The following is a 12,504-nucleotide window of genomic DNA, read 5'->3' on the forward strand; positions in this document are numbered from 1 at the left end:
ATTAATAAAATTGTAGTTAAACATGTTTACCTGAAAAAATAAAAAAGGATGCAAAAGGCAAATAAGCACAAGCCAGTCTTTATCCCATTTTGCTTTTAAAATTAGTTTGAACACAATGACATGTTGACACTCTCACTCAAAACCAGATTGGACAGAAGGACAGAGGATAATGAATCCTGACAAGCTGAAATGTAAACTATGATGTTTTCATGTCTTTATACATGTAAATGTGCCTTCCAGGGAAACTGGTACATAGTAACAACTTGAGCTTTATATGAAGTTCCCACCTTATTTGAGGGCTTAGAGAATACAACAGAACTGAGACTAGATCGTTGGTAAACAAAGAGGTGAATAGGAGCTGGAAATCAACACACTAATCATAACAAAGACATTGTCATTTTAGAAAACTTTTGAGTGATTTTGTATCAAATGAAACCCTGTGAGACAATATCAAAAAATGACTGTTTGGCACCACATAGAGCCTACGCTGAGCTGAACAGGATACTTCCAAAACTAAATCACACTCTAGTCTAAGGAAAAAAAAAACATGTCACACTATAAAAAAAACTACGACAAATATTTCCACAAGTCCCTCCAGCCACATCCCCCCCCCACCCTTAAGCTATCAGAACTGTTTCCCAAAGCTTGTGGAGGATTGTGATTATTAAACTAAACAGCACACAGCAGAATGCAAGCTGGATCTCACTTTCCATTCCCCCATTTTAAAGGATGCCAGTATAAACACTAACTATTCCATCCTCAGTGGCATTCAAATATGTTTCTTTGTTTCTGTCACACAAAAAATAGTGGAAATTGTGTCCCTTTTGCAAACCTCCTGTCACATTCCTGTGTGTGAAAAACAAAGAATTAAGAAGGATTTATCTTTGCTACAAGTCCTACTAACTGTTCATCATGTCACCTATAGCACAAACTATTTATGCAACATTTTGTAAAACTGTATGGAACAATCTTTTCCAATGAGCAGTAGGTGAATTAATGACCTGCTGGTTCTTGTTACACCATATTTAAGACAATAAAAGGTCTTGGCTGAGTGTTTGGCTAAAATAAACCTTCCCCTGCACAAGGGGCATGTGCATAAAACAATTTTGAAGGGAACCAAATGGTTACATTATTATATGATCCTTCAGACAATCAATAACATGGGGCACTTGTAGGTGTAGCCTTGAGCAGTTTGGCATAAAATACACCTCTCACTGTACTGTAAAATTTGACTCATCTATGAGCAGACTGTAGTTCAACATAAAGAGGTGATTTAAAATCAATTCTTATAAATGTGTACATCCAATACTGGAAATTTAAAAATGTGGAAATAAAATACTAAAGAGCTAGTTTCAAATGAAACATTAATACCTTTCAAAACAATGCTGTACCTTATCAGTGATTACAATTAGGAAATTTCACAACTGAAATTCTATTGATAAAATAGTTTCTTTGGAGTTTTCAGTTAGTTTCTCCATTAACAGACCTGTGGAAAAAGCACTAACAGAACAGCAGATTTCCAGAATGGCCTTTTAAAGTTGATCAGGGTATAACAAACCTGATTTTCTACATGGGTTCAATTCTGCTCACATCATAAATGAATCACTGTGTTCATATGCTTAAGCCCATGAGATCTCAAGTTATTCATGTCCTCCTTGGCACTTGCAGGATTAGAATCTAAGTATGTTGTTTCCCCTCTCCCATCCTGTCAGTAAACGTGGGATCAGAGTTCAGAACATGCCTGATTTTGTTCTCCTAATCTCTAGTAATCTTCTCAGTGACACAGTATCTGTTGCAGAATATCAGGAGGCCACATCAAAGAGGAACAGTTAGTGGAAACTTTAAGTTACATCCATATATATCGAAGCAGGCTCTGTATGCTGTCAAATGTTAAAACAATATCTATTCATATACTCAAGTAGCACTAAATACTAACGCCAATGTTACCTTAAAGTCAGAACCTTTCCTCACTCACAAAGCTTGTTTAAAAATAGTACAGGTTGTGTAGCCCAGATGTGTCACTACTTTAGATGCTGAAGCAAAATTCAAGGTAATTCATGACCCTGTGAAAACACAACTAACACAGTGCCGTATACAAAGGAAGGTTTGTACAAACTGCCATACAGAGTTTTACAGTGTGAAAATTCAACTGGTGGATTCAACCAACAGAAACCTCTCCAGCAGTTCTAAGGGGTGGAGAACAGGAACGACACTCATCACTTGTTTCATCAGGTAGCACAAAGAAAAGGAAAACTGTAAGACAGCACATCTTGGCAACATGGAATCCAAAGCTGGGACAGACACGCTGCAAAGGGTGTTCCCAGCTAGAAACAAAATACAGATCTGTCTACGGAAGTTTGATCATCTGCAGTGACTGAAGCAGATATGAAAAAGACCATGGCTTTGCTCAAATATCTGTCCAAAATCCATCTTCACCTTAGTATTTGTCCAGTGCAGGTCATCTGCTCTCATTATATATGTAATCAAATGTATGTTACTCAGCTGTTCTGCTATCTGTACTGCCACACCACCAGACCTAACTACCATTGAACAAAACAGAAAAACTATCACTGGCTTCAGTCCTTGTCAAGACTGTGCTGAATTCATATTATACACATGGGAAAAGTCTACATCACATTCATTTTATCATTTGTGGTGGTGGTGTTTGGGTCTTTTGTTCGTTTTAATAATTTCCAGGTTTAATCATTTGTTCACTAGCAGACACTTGATATTTATAGAAGCAAATCTTTTCCTTTCCTCAGCTTTAAGAAAACGGAGAAGAGCCTCACCTATCATCCTACTGGTTCTGCTCTCAAGAAGTTAGCTGCCCATTCAACATCACAAGTTATAATAAAATAAATATTTAATAGAGTAGGAGTGATGTTTACCAACATGTCTCCCTATTAGTTGTTTGTTAGGTAATTATATCATACACTGCTTACACAGGCAGGGAATGCTGATGTTTTGTAAAACTACAATCTTATTTTGGGGAATGTTCTTTAAAATTCAAAATAGTACAACAGTTTTGGACAGAGCTTAGCAGGCTGTTCAAGGAAATGTAGCATAGTAAAACTATGCTGCTTTTTAAATATTTATATCTTTTTAATCCTTGCAGCAGATAATCCTCTTTGCAGTAGTCAGGAATATGAATACCCTTGATGGTTTTTAAGTCCTTGCTTTTCAAAATTAAGATTTGCAATTTTTTTCCTGCCTTATAATTTTACTACAAGTATTAATTAAAATTTTGCTGGGATCAATTTACCTTCCATAAGCAAAGCGCCTGTCTTTGTGGTGGTCCCCAAATGTATCCCACAGCCTGAGAGAAACACTCACTTCATCCACAACATCTCTTGAGCGTTCAAGGACCTAGAAGAGAACACACATAACATTCTCTTGCCCTCCATTAAACAAGTACATTTAAAATTATCCCCATAACAAGGTCCAAAGCATAAGAGACCAAGAGACTCCTACATATAGTTTTCAGTAAATGCTGTATTTTATGAAACAGGCAGAACATGTATCTTCATAAAAATAGGTTTGATAAAAAAATTACTTTGGAATGAGAGACTTGGGGACACGCGTATCAGACCATGGCTGCAGTACAGCCAGCGCACAAAGTACTTGTGAGCTTGTTGCTGCACCCTGACAAAGAAAGGCTTGCCAATAAATCATAGTACAACCTCGCAGCATGTGCTCTGCATTTTGTGCACCTGCAGTCCTTACCTCTTGGCAGACACGGTACTGATCAATGGCCCAGACGGTTGGTACGTGAGTTGCCAGCAGCTGATACTGGGTCAAGGTTGTATTGCACGCTCTTGCACAAATTAGACGAGTCTTTCCCACTGCATTATCTCCAACCACCACACACTTGATAGTTTCAACGTTGGGTCTTTCGTAGTCCATGTCAGCATCCATTCATCAAAGACTGGAACAAAACATTTAGATTTGTTTTCAACTACTGTGCAAAAAGAATCCTACTTAGAATCACAGCCTTCCACTTCTTAAGAGATGCTTGAAGAAGATAAACTCTTAAGGAAAAACTTGTAATAAACTGTACCAAAGTAAGTTAGCTGTTCCTTTAAATACCGTCCAGTTATGCAAATGCATGACTATTTTGACCACAGTTGGTTTATGCTGTTCACATGCTATTTTCACTTTGGTTTCTGTAAACACAAGCCTGTTTGCAGGAGGTAGATCTTGGTGAAACAAGGACAGCTAGCACAAACTTACCTCTTGCTAATACTTTTTATGCCAAGAAGGAGAAAAGACTGGATACCTGTGGGTTTAACCTGCAGGATTCCAGTATACACCTGCCTTCTGTAATCTTGCCCATTCAGGATTTGATTTAGGGCTGTCCAAACAACATTGCCAGCAGCAAGTCACACAGATGATTTTAGTTATGTGCACACAATAAGACTGACTTGTAAGATAACTCCAGAGACTCTATTCTCTGCAAACCACAGCTCCCATCATATCCTGCATGTATCACACACTTTTCCAAGGAAAAGTTTGTACAAATTATGGACTAAAATGAAACCAAAGAGCTCAGCAAGAACTTGCAAATATTTTTAGTTATATCTACAAATTCTTTTCCATGTGACACTGGAAAGTGAAGAGAAGGAGATTTTTGAAGATATTAGCCTCATGGAAAGTTATTATTGAAAATATTAAATAAATATTCTATGGCAACATATTGAACAAATACCTGGATATGAATGCAAACTAGAACAAATTTGTATTTGAAAAACTAAAACCAACTCCTGCATGTTTACTACAGTCTGTCATTTTCACATGAAGGAATGTGGAATCATAGTTTGATATATTTGATTTTGGTTTTCTAATGTCTAATAGTCTGCTGCGCAATCAGCCAGAGACTTGTAAACAAGAAGGGAGAAAAGGGAAAATGAAAGGAACAAACATGTCCAGGAAGGCTTGCCTAATAATTATTCCCACAAGGAAACCTACAGCAATTTAATTGACAAAACACAGGTCATCATCTGGAGTGAAGGTGTCCTTTTTCCTGAGAAGAAAGAACTACAGACAGAAAAATCAAATTATTTGTTTTAATACCTTTTTTAATATTCACATCTCATTTGCACATAAATATAGAATATATATTAACTGTCAGGCTGTTTAAAATAATAGTTATAAGCTGGTTTGGTGTACATTTTTCACTGTCAGAGGACCTGTGATCTGAATTAAGAAAAAGCATGCTTAGTAATTACTAGACAAACACTAATTTTAGCTGTATTCTTTCATTACTTAAAGTGATGCAAAGCAAGAAATTAAGTGTTAGAAATAAATGTTACCTATTTATTTAAAATGTTGAGTATGGACTGCATGCTAATAGCTATAGTGGCTAAAGTACAGTTATAATCTTTATTTATGTGTGGATGGGAGGAGTTGGAGACCAAATAGACAGCAAGATGCAAGGATGAATTTATGCCACTACTGTGTCACACTGATATATTTTTGAAAACATTGAATGCTTCTGGAAATGCTACAGCACAGGCTAACATGTAAGAACACATTTTAGAGAGCTGTCCTACACTAGACTGAAACATGGGCCCAGAAACTCTTCATCTTGGCATAAGTACGTGGTTGCACAACTAGAGCGTTGCAATCTGTCAGATGTAGAACAAATAACATGGCTTCAAACACATATGCGCAATAATTATTGCATATAAACCCTAATGGCCTTGTGATACCAACCTGCTACAGCAGCACAGAGGTTTTGGCTGATAAGGAAACAAAGCTATTACGATATTGCCTTTATCCCTTCATCTGAGTTGTAACCTGCATCGTGAAAGGTTACTACTCTTGAGGGAAAGGACTACAGAGACTTCCAGTTACCTGTCTGCCATCCAGCCATAGCTGCCTGTTGGATCCAAGCTCCCATGAGGCTGGTAGCTGGGATCGCCATGGCCTCTGTACCACTCCATGAGACCAAATACAAGAAAATAAATGAGAGTTAACTTCTCTTTCCTTGTCCGCATCTTTTCCAAGAACACAGCCACAACATAAATAATAGTACAAAACCAGTATTTTTTTCCCTCATTGCAGAGAATCAGACATCATGGCCCCAAAGGCAGAGCCCTGAATGAGGAGCAAAAACCCAAGAGGTTTCAGTATGTGATCTAAAAAATTTCATTTCAAGTCTGAGAATAAACAGCAACCCTTTGACATAATATATGGTAATAAATTACTTCCTATTTTATTCATGCATGGACTAGACATCACAGATGGAATGTGGAAATGTTTACAAGGCTGGAAAACAAAATGAAAAAGCGTGGATAGCCAATATGTCTGATTGGTTTTAAACTACCAGAGAGACCAATTTTTCTTCCAACCCAATATTCCATTAAATTGTTGTTACACAGATCAGATGAGGCATCATATAACAACCTGATTTTAAAATTCTTCCAAAGTTCTTAAGTGGTAGTTCTGCAGAAATGCTGTTCAGTCAGTCCCAAAGAACAGACTGGAATCCTAAAAAAATTTCCAAGAGGATAACCAAGCAAGTTTAAAAATAATAGCCAAATCTAAATAAAATAAGGGACGAAATCAATACAATTATTTGAGAATCCTAGAAAGGAAATGTATGAAAATAAAATTATTATTTTTAAAAATTTCCAAGGTACTTAGTAACCTAATTAAAGCAAAGTTATCGCAGAACTCAGACACAGCATGCCGTAATGCCCTGTTGTAGATCAATGGCAGTCTAATGAAGATATTTTTAGTGTGACTCAGAACTGCACAGGACAGAGATTAAAATAAACTGGGAATAAAAGCAAATCTAAACCTTTGTGGCTATATTAAGGAAAGTTCTTAAATCCACTCTGGTATATAGAGCATATCTACGTATTAAAAATGCAAATAATTTTAATATTGTTCACTAGTTTTCAGAAAGGTATTAAAATAGAAATAGCTCCTTAAGAGATGACAGACAGAAGCCTGGACGGATATCTAGATATCCCAAATAAAAACAGATGATAACAACAAATTAGAGTACAAACAATTAGCAAAACATGTGGAATAAATACCTGTAAATGTAGCTAGAAGCCTTCTGGCTACTGGAATGATTAAAGCCAGGAATATGTACAAGATCTTAAAAATACAGCCCCGGTCAGTTTTTTTTAAGGTAACCTCTAGATTAAGCTTGTGCTAAAACTATTATATAACCACACTGATTAAAAATGCTAAACATGTATTTACAAAACTTAAATTAAAAAAAAAAATCTGAATTTGAGCTCTGAAAGTCTGGTAACATCTGGGAAGACCAACTGGAACTGAAACAAAACTGGTTAGACAGGAGCAAACTACGGCATATAAAGCTTAATAACACTAACCAACCAAACAAAAAAACAGCATAAAATTCAAAGACCAATGAAAAACTTGCTAAAAACAACCTACAACCTGCAATAGTTTAGTTTACCAACAAAACAGGGTAAAGTAAAAGGGAAGTTGCTGGAAGTGTGACCAGTCTCGGAGAGGACACTGCCAAAGAAGCCAGAGAAAGACAGAAAGACCATCAAACAAGGAGCAGCCAGAAACCTGCTAGGGCAAAGATCTGATCAGCTATGGCTGTTCCCAACAGCCAGCAGTGAAACATTCAGCTGCTTCACCTGGTTCTAAAGAAAGGTGAGCAGATGGATGGAAATGAAAATTGATACTCAGAAGAATAAAACAGGATGTCAAAAATCTCTTAGGATGTTTCTATTTTTACATTGTCACCTGTGATTGTTTGCAGATGAAGAAGAGACAGAGGCAGCTAAAAATCAGATGTGAGTAGACTCAAGACCTAAGATAAAGCTATTTAATCAATTCGCTTGATTAGCAGATACAAACTGTTTCAAATAAAGCTGACTTATTTCCAAAGAAGTATAAGGTTACTGTTCTGAACCATGGCTTGCAGATGGTTACGGTCACTGATTTCTTTCTTTAGACATTCACATCAAATTGCTGTATGGTGCTTGGTTTTTTTTTTCAGTTTTTCCTCATTGCTGAAGTAGTTGTTATTATTATCACTAAAAAACAGTTGTGGTTGCCATAGCATGCAGATCCTTCCGGCCAGTCGGTCTCAGTAATGCAACACTGCCTTTCTAAAGAAATTTTCCAAAAGATCTGTAGATGAAGCATATCACTTGATTATCTAGTCCACTGGTATACAGATTAAACACAACAGATGCATACAGTTTCTCTCTCTGTGTGTTAATGTAGGTGTGCCTATATACGAGACAACCAGATCCTAACTATGAACTTGTCTTCTTCTAAGAATGCAGTTTAATATACTTAAAGCTATAATTGCATTTTTCTCTGCTAGAAAGAAAGTGGATGAAGATCCAAACTGAACTGTGAGCTCCCTGTTGAGGATCAGGAATCCCTCCCTACGGATCTCACTGCCTAAAACTGCCCATTTTGAAATTTCCAAATGTTTTAAATCATCATTTGGCATATACAAAACATACCCAAGATTTTTTCAAAGAGCAGTAGTTAATTATCAACCCTTTTGTCTTCAGCAACATTCCACAAACAAATAACTAAGAGTGTCTACATTAATCAGTTTTTACCAAGTGATCCTGTAGGCATTATTTCTTAGCTCAGTACTTAAACACGTCCAATAAGACTGAGATAGCAGTTCTTAGCATGAAAACAAGCAATCACTAAAAGCAAACTCTTCAGCTGAAGGTTCAGAGCGACAGCATGTAAGAACCTTGTCTGCTCAGTAAACTTTTACTTCAAGTTATTTCATGGAAAAAACATTAATGATTCAAATCTGTCTCAAGTAATCTGACCAAACATACAAATCAGAAAGTCCTTCAAAAGTCACCAACCACAATTGCATCACTATTATTAAAGGAACTGAGTGGCAATTATTTGAAAAACTCAGGCCACCAGTGAGGTAGTAAGACCATCAACACCTGTCCTTGAAAAACACACTCTTTTGAAAACATATGAAAGAGCACTCGTAGGTATTCCATATTATCAATCAATTCTGGAGACAGTATAGGTTTGGAGTGACTCCTTCAGAGAGTCATTACCCAATAACGTACCAAAAGAGTATAAAAACTTTTACAAGAGTACCCAATGCTCTGACCTCCATCCCCAGGTTACAAAATTACTTCTTGCAACCATGGAAACTGGAAAAGGAGATGTAAAATGCCAGGTTCTTCAGGCACTGAAGTCATTGCCTTATACTGTAGAGTCCCAAGGCAACAGCGTGCTGGCAAGGACCGAAAAACACATGAGCCAGAACAAGCACATGAAATGTTTGTTCTCAATACATAACTTGCCATGTGCTGTTTCAGAATCTTAATGGATTAACACATATATCCCAGGGGAAAAGCAATGAGACTTACTGTTCATTTGTGCAAGAGCACAGAATCCACAGACAGCTCTGATCTGTGGAAAGGACGGGGGCCAAAAGGCTGGTTTCTGGTTTGGCTCAATTTCATAAATGAATTTAGGGCTCCACCAAGTATATTTGTGAAATAAATCACAACATGGTATCAAGTAACAGATAAACTATACCAGCTGCTGAAAGGTCATCACAAAACATTTTTCACAAGGTATAAATTATGTCAGTATTTAACTAAATTACAGGAGGGGCAATGGGGAGATGGCTTTAAAAATAAAAGCTATTCCTTGTGAGCATCAAAGAACCAGCTGGTAACAAAGGGTAATAAGACTCAAGGTGAGATCAGATCACTAGGTCACCAAGGGACAGGGATGGACATGATGCATATTAGGCTGGATTCTCATTCATGATGAAGAGGCATTGCCCTGTTGCCATTATTTAAATTTCTGGCAGTTTACATGGAAAGACTGAAAAGGAAGAAACCAACATGGGAGAAAGAAGTTAAAGATTAACGCTGGAATTTATCAACTACTCGCCCTACCTGGCCCATTGACAGAAGATGACAACAGACAGCCAGTGCTTGGGATGGAGAACAGCGCTTATTTTCTAACATTACCCTGATCTGAAATGTGAAACCCTCAGATCTACCATGAGTAGAAAGATAAGGCTAGCTGACTGAAATGTTGTTTTACTGCACAAGGTGATAAATGAGATAACCCTGGCTGTTGCTGCCCACAAAAGGAGAGTGCAGGTCAGCAGAAATGGCTTTATCTTCCACAAGGGCAGAACCTAGCTCTACTCTTTTTCAGCTGTTCTGGGATAGTTGGGGTGTTTTCAGCCTTGGGCCAGTATTAACAAAGAAATAAATCCTACAGAACACTACTAAAATTTTATACAGCTGGAGAACGTAGGTATTCTGGTTGTCATCAAGACAGACAGACTACACTTGGCTTGCCTGAACCAGCTTCTTTCACAACAGCTTTTGGCCAACAAGCATCAGATTTAATCCTGTATGCTACCCCTTACTGTGTATTACATGCTGGAAGAAAGCTCTCAGAAGCCTCCATTCAGCTGCCATCATTCCTGCTCTATCCCTGAAGTTTTAAAGAAGAGAGCAAAAAATTGTCTGTGGCCACCCAGAGAAATGAAAGAAGAACCTCTAAGGAAGATATAAAGTTGAAGACAGAACAGACATCTCTATGTTTACCTAGAAAACTTCCCAGTCAAATCATCACCACCTCTTTGTAGAAACTGTAGAGATGAAGAATATAATTTGTGACAAACTTCTCAGTCAAATCATCACCACTTCTCTGTAGAAACTGGAGATAAGGAATATAATTTGTGGCTTGTAGTACCAAGAGCCTGTCAGGCTGCTCCTTCTCAGTACGCTTGACTCCAGATTTGTTTCTAAAGGTCAGTTACCAGGACGCTTACTGAAACCTGACTTACCTCTGTGATGACACAACACCTTTTGATCAGTAAAAATGAGCACTTCTTAGATGACCAAAAATCAGAGACAGTAGCAAAATACATATTCTTTCCATACTACTGTATAAAACAGACTGCCCTGAAGCTCAATAGCTGAGGATGAAATATCCAGTTTTAGGTAAAATAACTGATTCTCCTGAGCGTCCTGAAAATGTGCAGTCCACAAGGACCTGTCTTTGTATTATATGCACAGTCCATCAGACCAAATTGAGATCCAAACGCAAAGCCTAGTATTAGACTTGAACTATGTCGATTTTCAGACAAGTTCTGGAAGACCTGAAGGGCAGAAATCAACAAGCTGATTACACTGAGCATCTTACATATAATTTTGATCTGTGACATACATTGTGATATCCTTTGTGGTGAGATCATCTCTCTAGAAATGAATCCATACAGCAGGTGAAGGACATGTAAACATGTGAGAACTTCGTGTGTGAGAATCTAGGGTGAGGGTTTTCTGTATGGTGGGAGAGCCTGCAACACTGCCTCCCCGGAACCAGTTCTTCAGAGTCCACCTCAAGAACAGGTCACAACACGGGGCAGTGCCTTGTGGCTCCTTTTGTTTCTTCTTTCTTGCTGTGACGAAGCGTGACCGCACTGAACTCACCCCTGGTAAGACAGGAATAAGCTGGTACATGACTGATTTAAGGCTCACACTTTGGCCTCTCAGATGCATTTTGCTAGGCTTCTGGATACATCTAGCTACAACTGACTGCTTTTGCCATTTGCCAGAGATGACCATAGCAGGCACAGGAGACTAGGCACAGACCAAGATCTGGCATTGCTGTGGTTGCTAATCTGGCATATCATCACAAACTGAAATTAAGTGTGGCTGACATTCATAAAAGTGGCTGAGAGCCAAAGTGAATGAAGAACAGACAATACCCATTGATGGTGATAACCATCACCAAACATCTAATACTTCATAAAGCAGCCACCCATAAAATGTCATTGTGCACTGAGTGCTTAGGTTAGTCCACCTTCTGCAACATAAAATTACACTGCAGGAACAGATTAAGGGTTCACCTCTGCTAGCATCTGAGTTCAGATCAGGATTACAGTTTTGAAGCAAATATCCCAGTCTTCACCACTTATCATGCTTTGGTTCACATCACATGCATTCAGAGTGAACAAACTGAATTCCTTGCAGGTGAATCTGAAGTGAGAATTGTGCCACCCACCACAATGAGCGAGCTTTCAGCCCACAGGAGCAGATTAAAGGCAATCTGAGTTAACACCCTTTGCCCCCCAAATGTGTGTAGTGCGGACACTGGGTTCTCAGCACCAACTGTTCCATCCCCAGATCCCCTGCTACTGCATCACACAACTCCCTAATGCAGATAGAGCATCAGATGCTCTGACTCCTGCTTTGTTATTTGGATCAACCTAACTGGGGCAAAGCTGCAGCTGAATCCTCACTGACTGCAATGCTCATGAGTATCTGAGATAACATACAAAACTCCAGATCAGAGGGAGATAGATCACTGGAAAAAGCTGATTCAACACTACTGTTTTTCATGGTAATAAACTCCATGAAATTCCCGATTTTACTCTTACGTAATCAAGAGCATTAGAAGTTTGTACAGCATTAAACTATCAAAACTGTAGCATAGGTTCTTACTGATTTTACCCATTTATAAAGACAAGTGTTGATATTG

At 38.1% G+C, this 12,504-nt stretch overlaps 1 protein-coding gene across 3 annotated transcripts in view; it reads right to left on the bottom strand.

Moving 5' to 3' along the window:
* The window catches only part of RHOBTB1 (Rho related BTB domain containing 1), a 53,393-nt gene that overhangs the window by 21,144 nt on the left and 19,745 nt on the right, over positions 1-12,504 (bottom strand). For 2 of the 3 annotated variants that reach the window (XM_065068596.1, XM_065068597.1), the window contains 2 exons: positions 3,724-3,925; positions 3,263-3,366 (listed from right to left, as the gene is read on the bottom strand). In XM_065068596.1, coding sequence (XP_064924668.1) covers positions 3,263-3,366; positions 3,724-3,915 — 296 coding nt within the window. In that variant the 5' untranslated portion in view covers positions 3,916-3,925. Of the gene's footprint in view, positions 1-3,262; positions 3,367-3,723; positions 3,926-12,504 lie in introns of those variants that run through there. The other variant, XM_065068598.1, reaches the window with a different exon arrangement.

The sequence above is a fragment of the Columba livia genome, chromosome 6 (assembly GCF_036013475.1).
Source record: "Columba livia isolate bColLiv1 breed racing homer chromosome 6, bColLiv1.pat.W.v2, whole genome shotgun sequence".
In the NCBI taxonomy this organism is placed as follows: Eukaryota; Metazoa; Chordata; class Aves; order Columbiformes; family Columbidae; genus Columba; species Columba livia.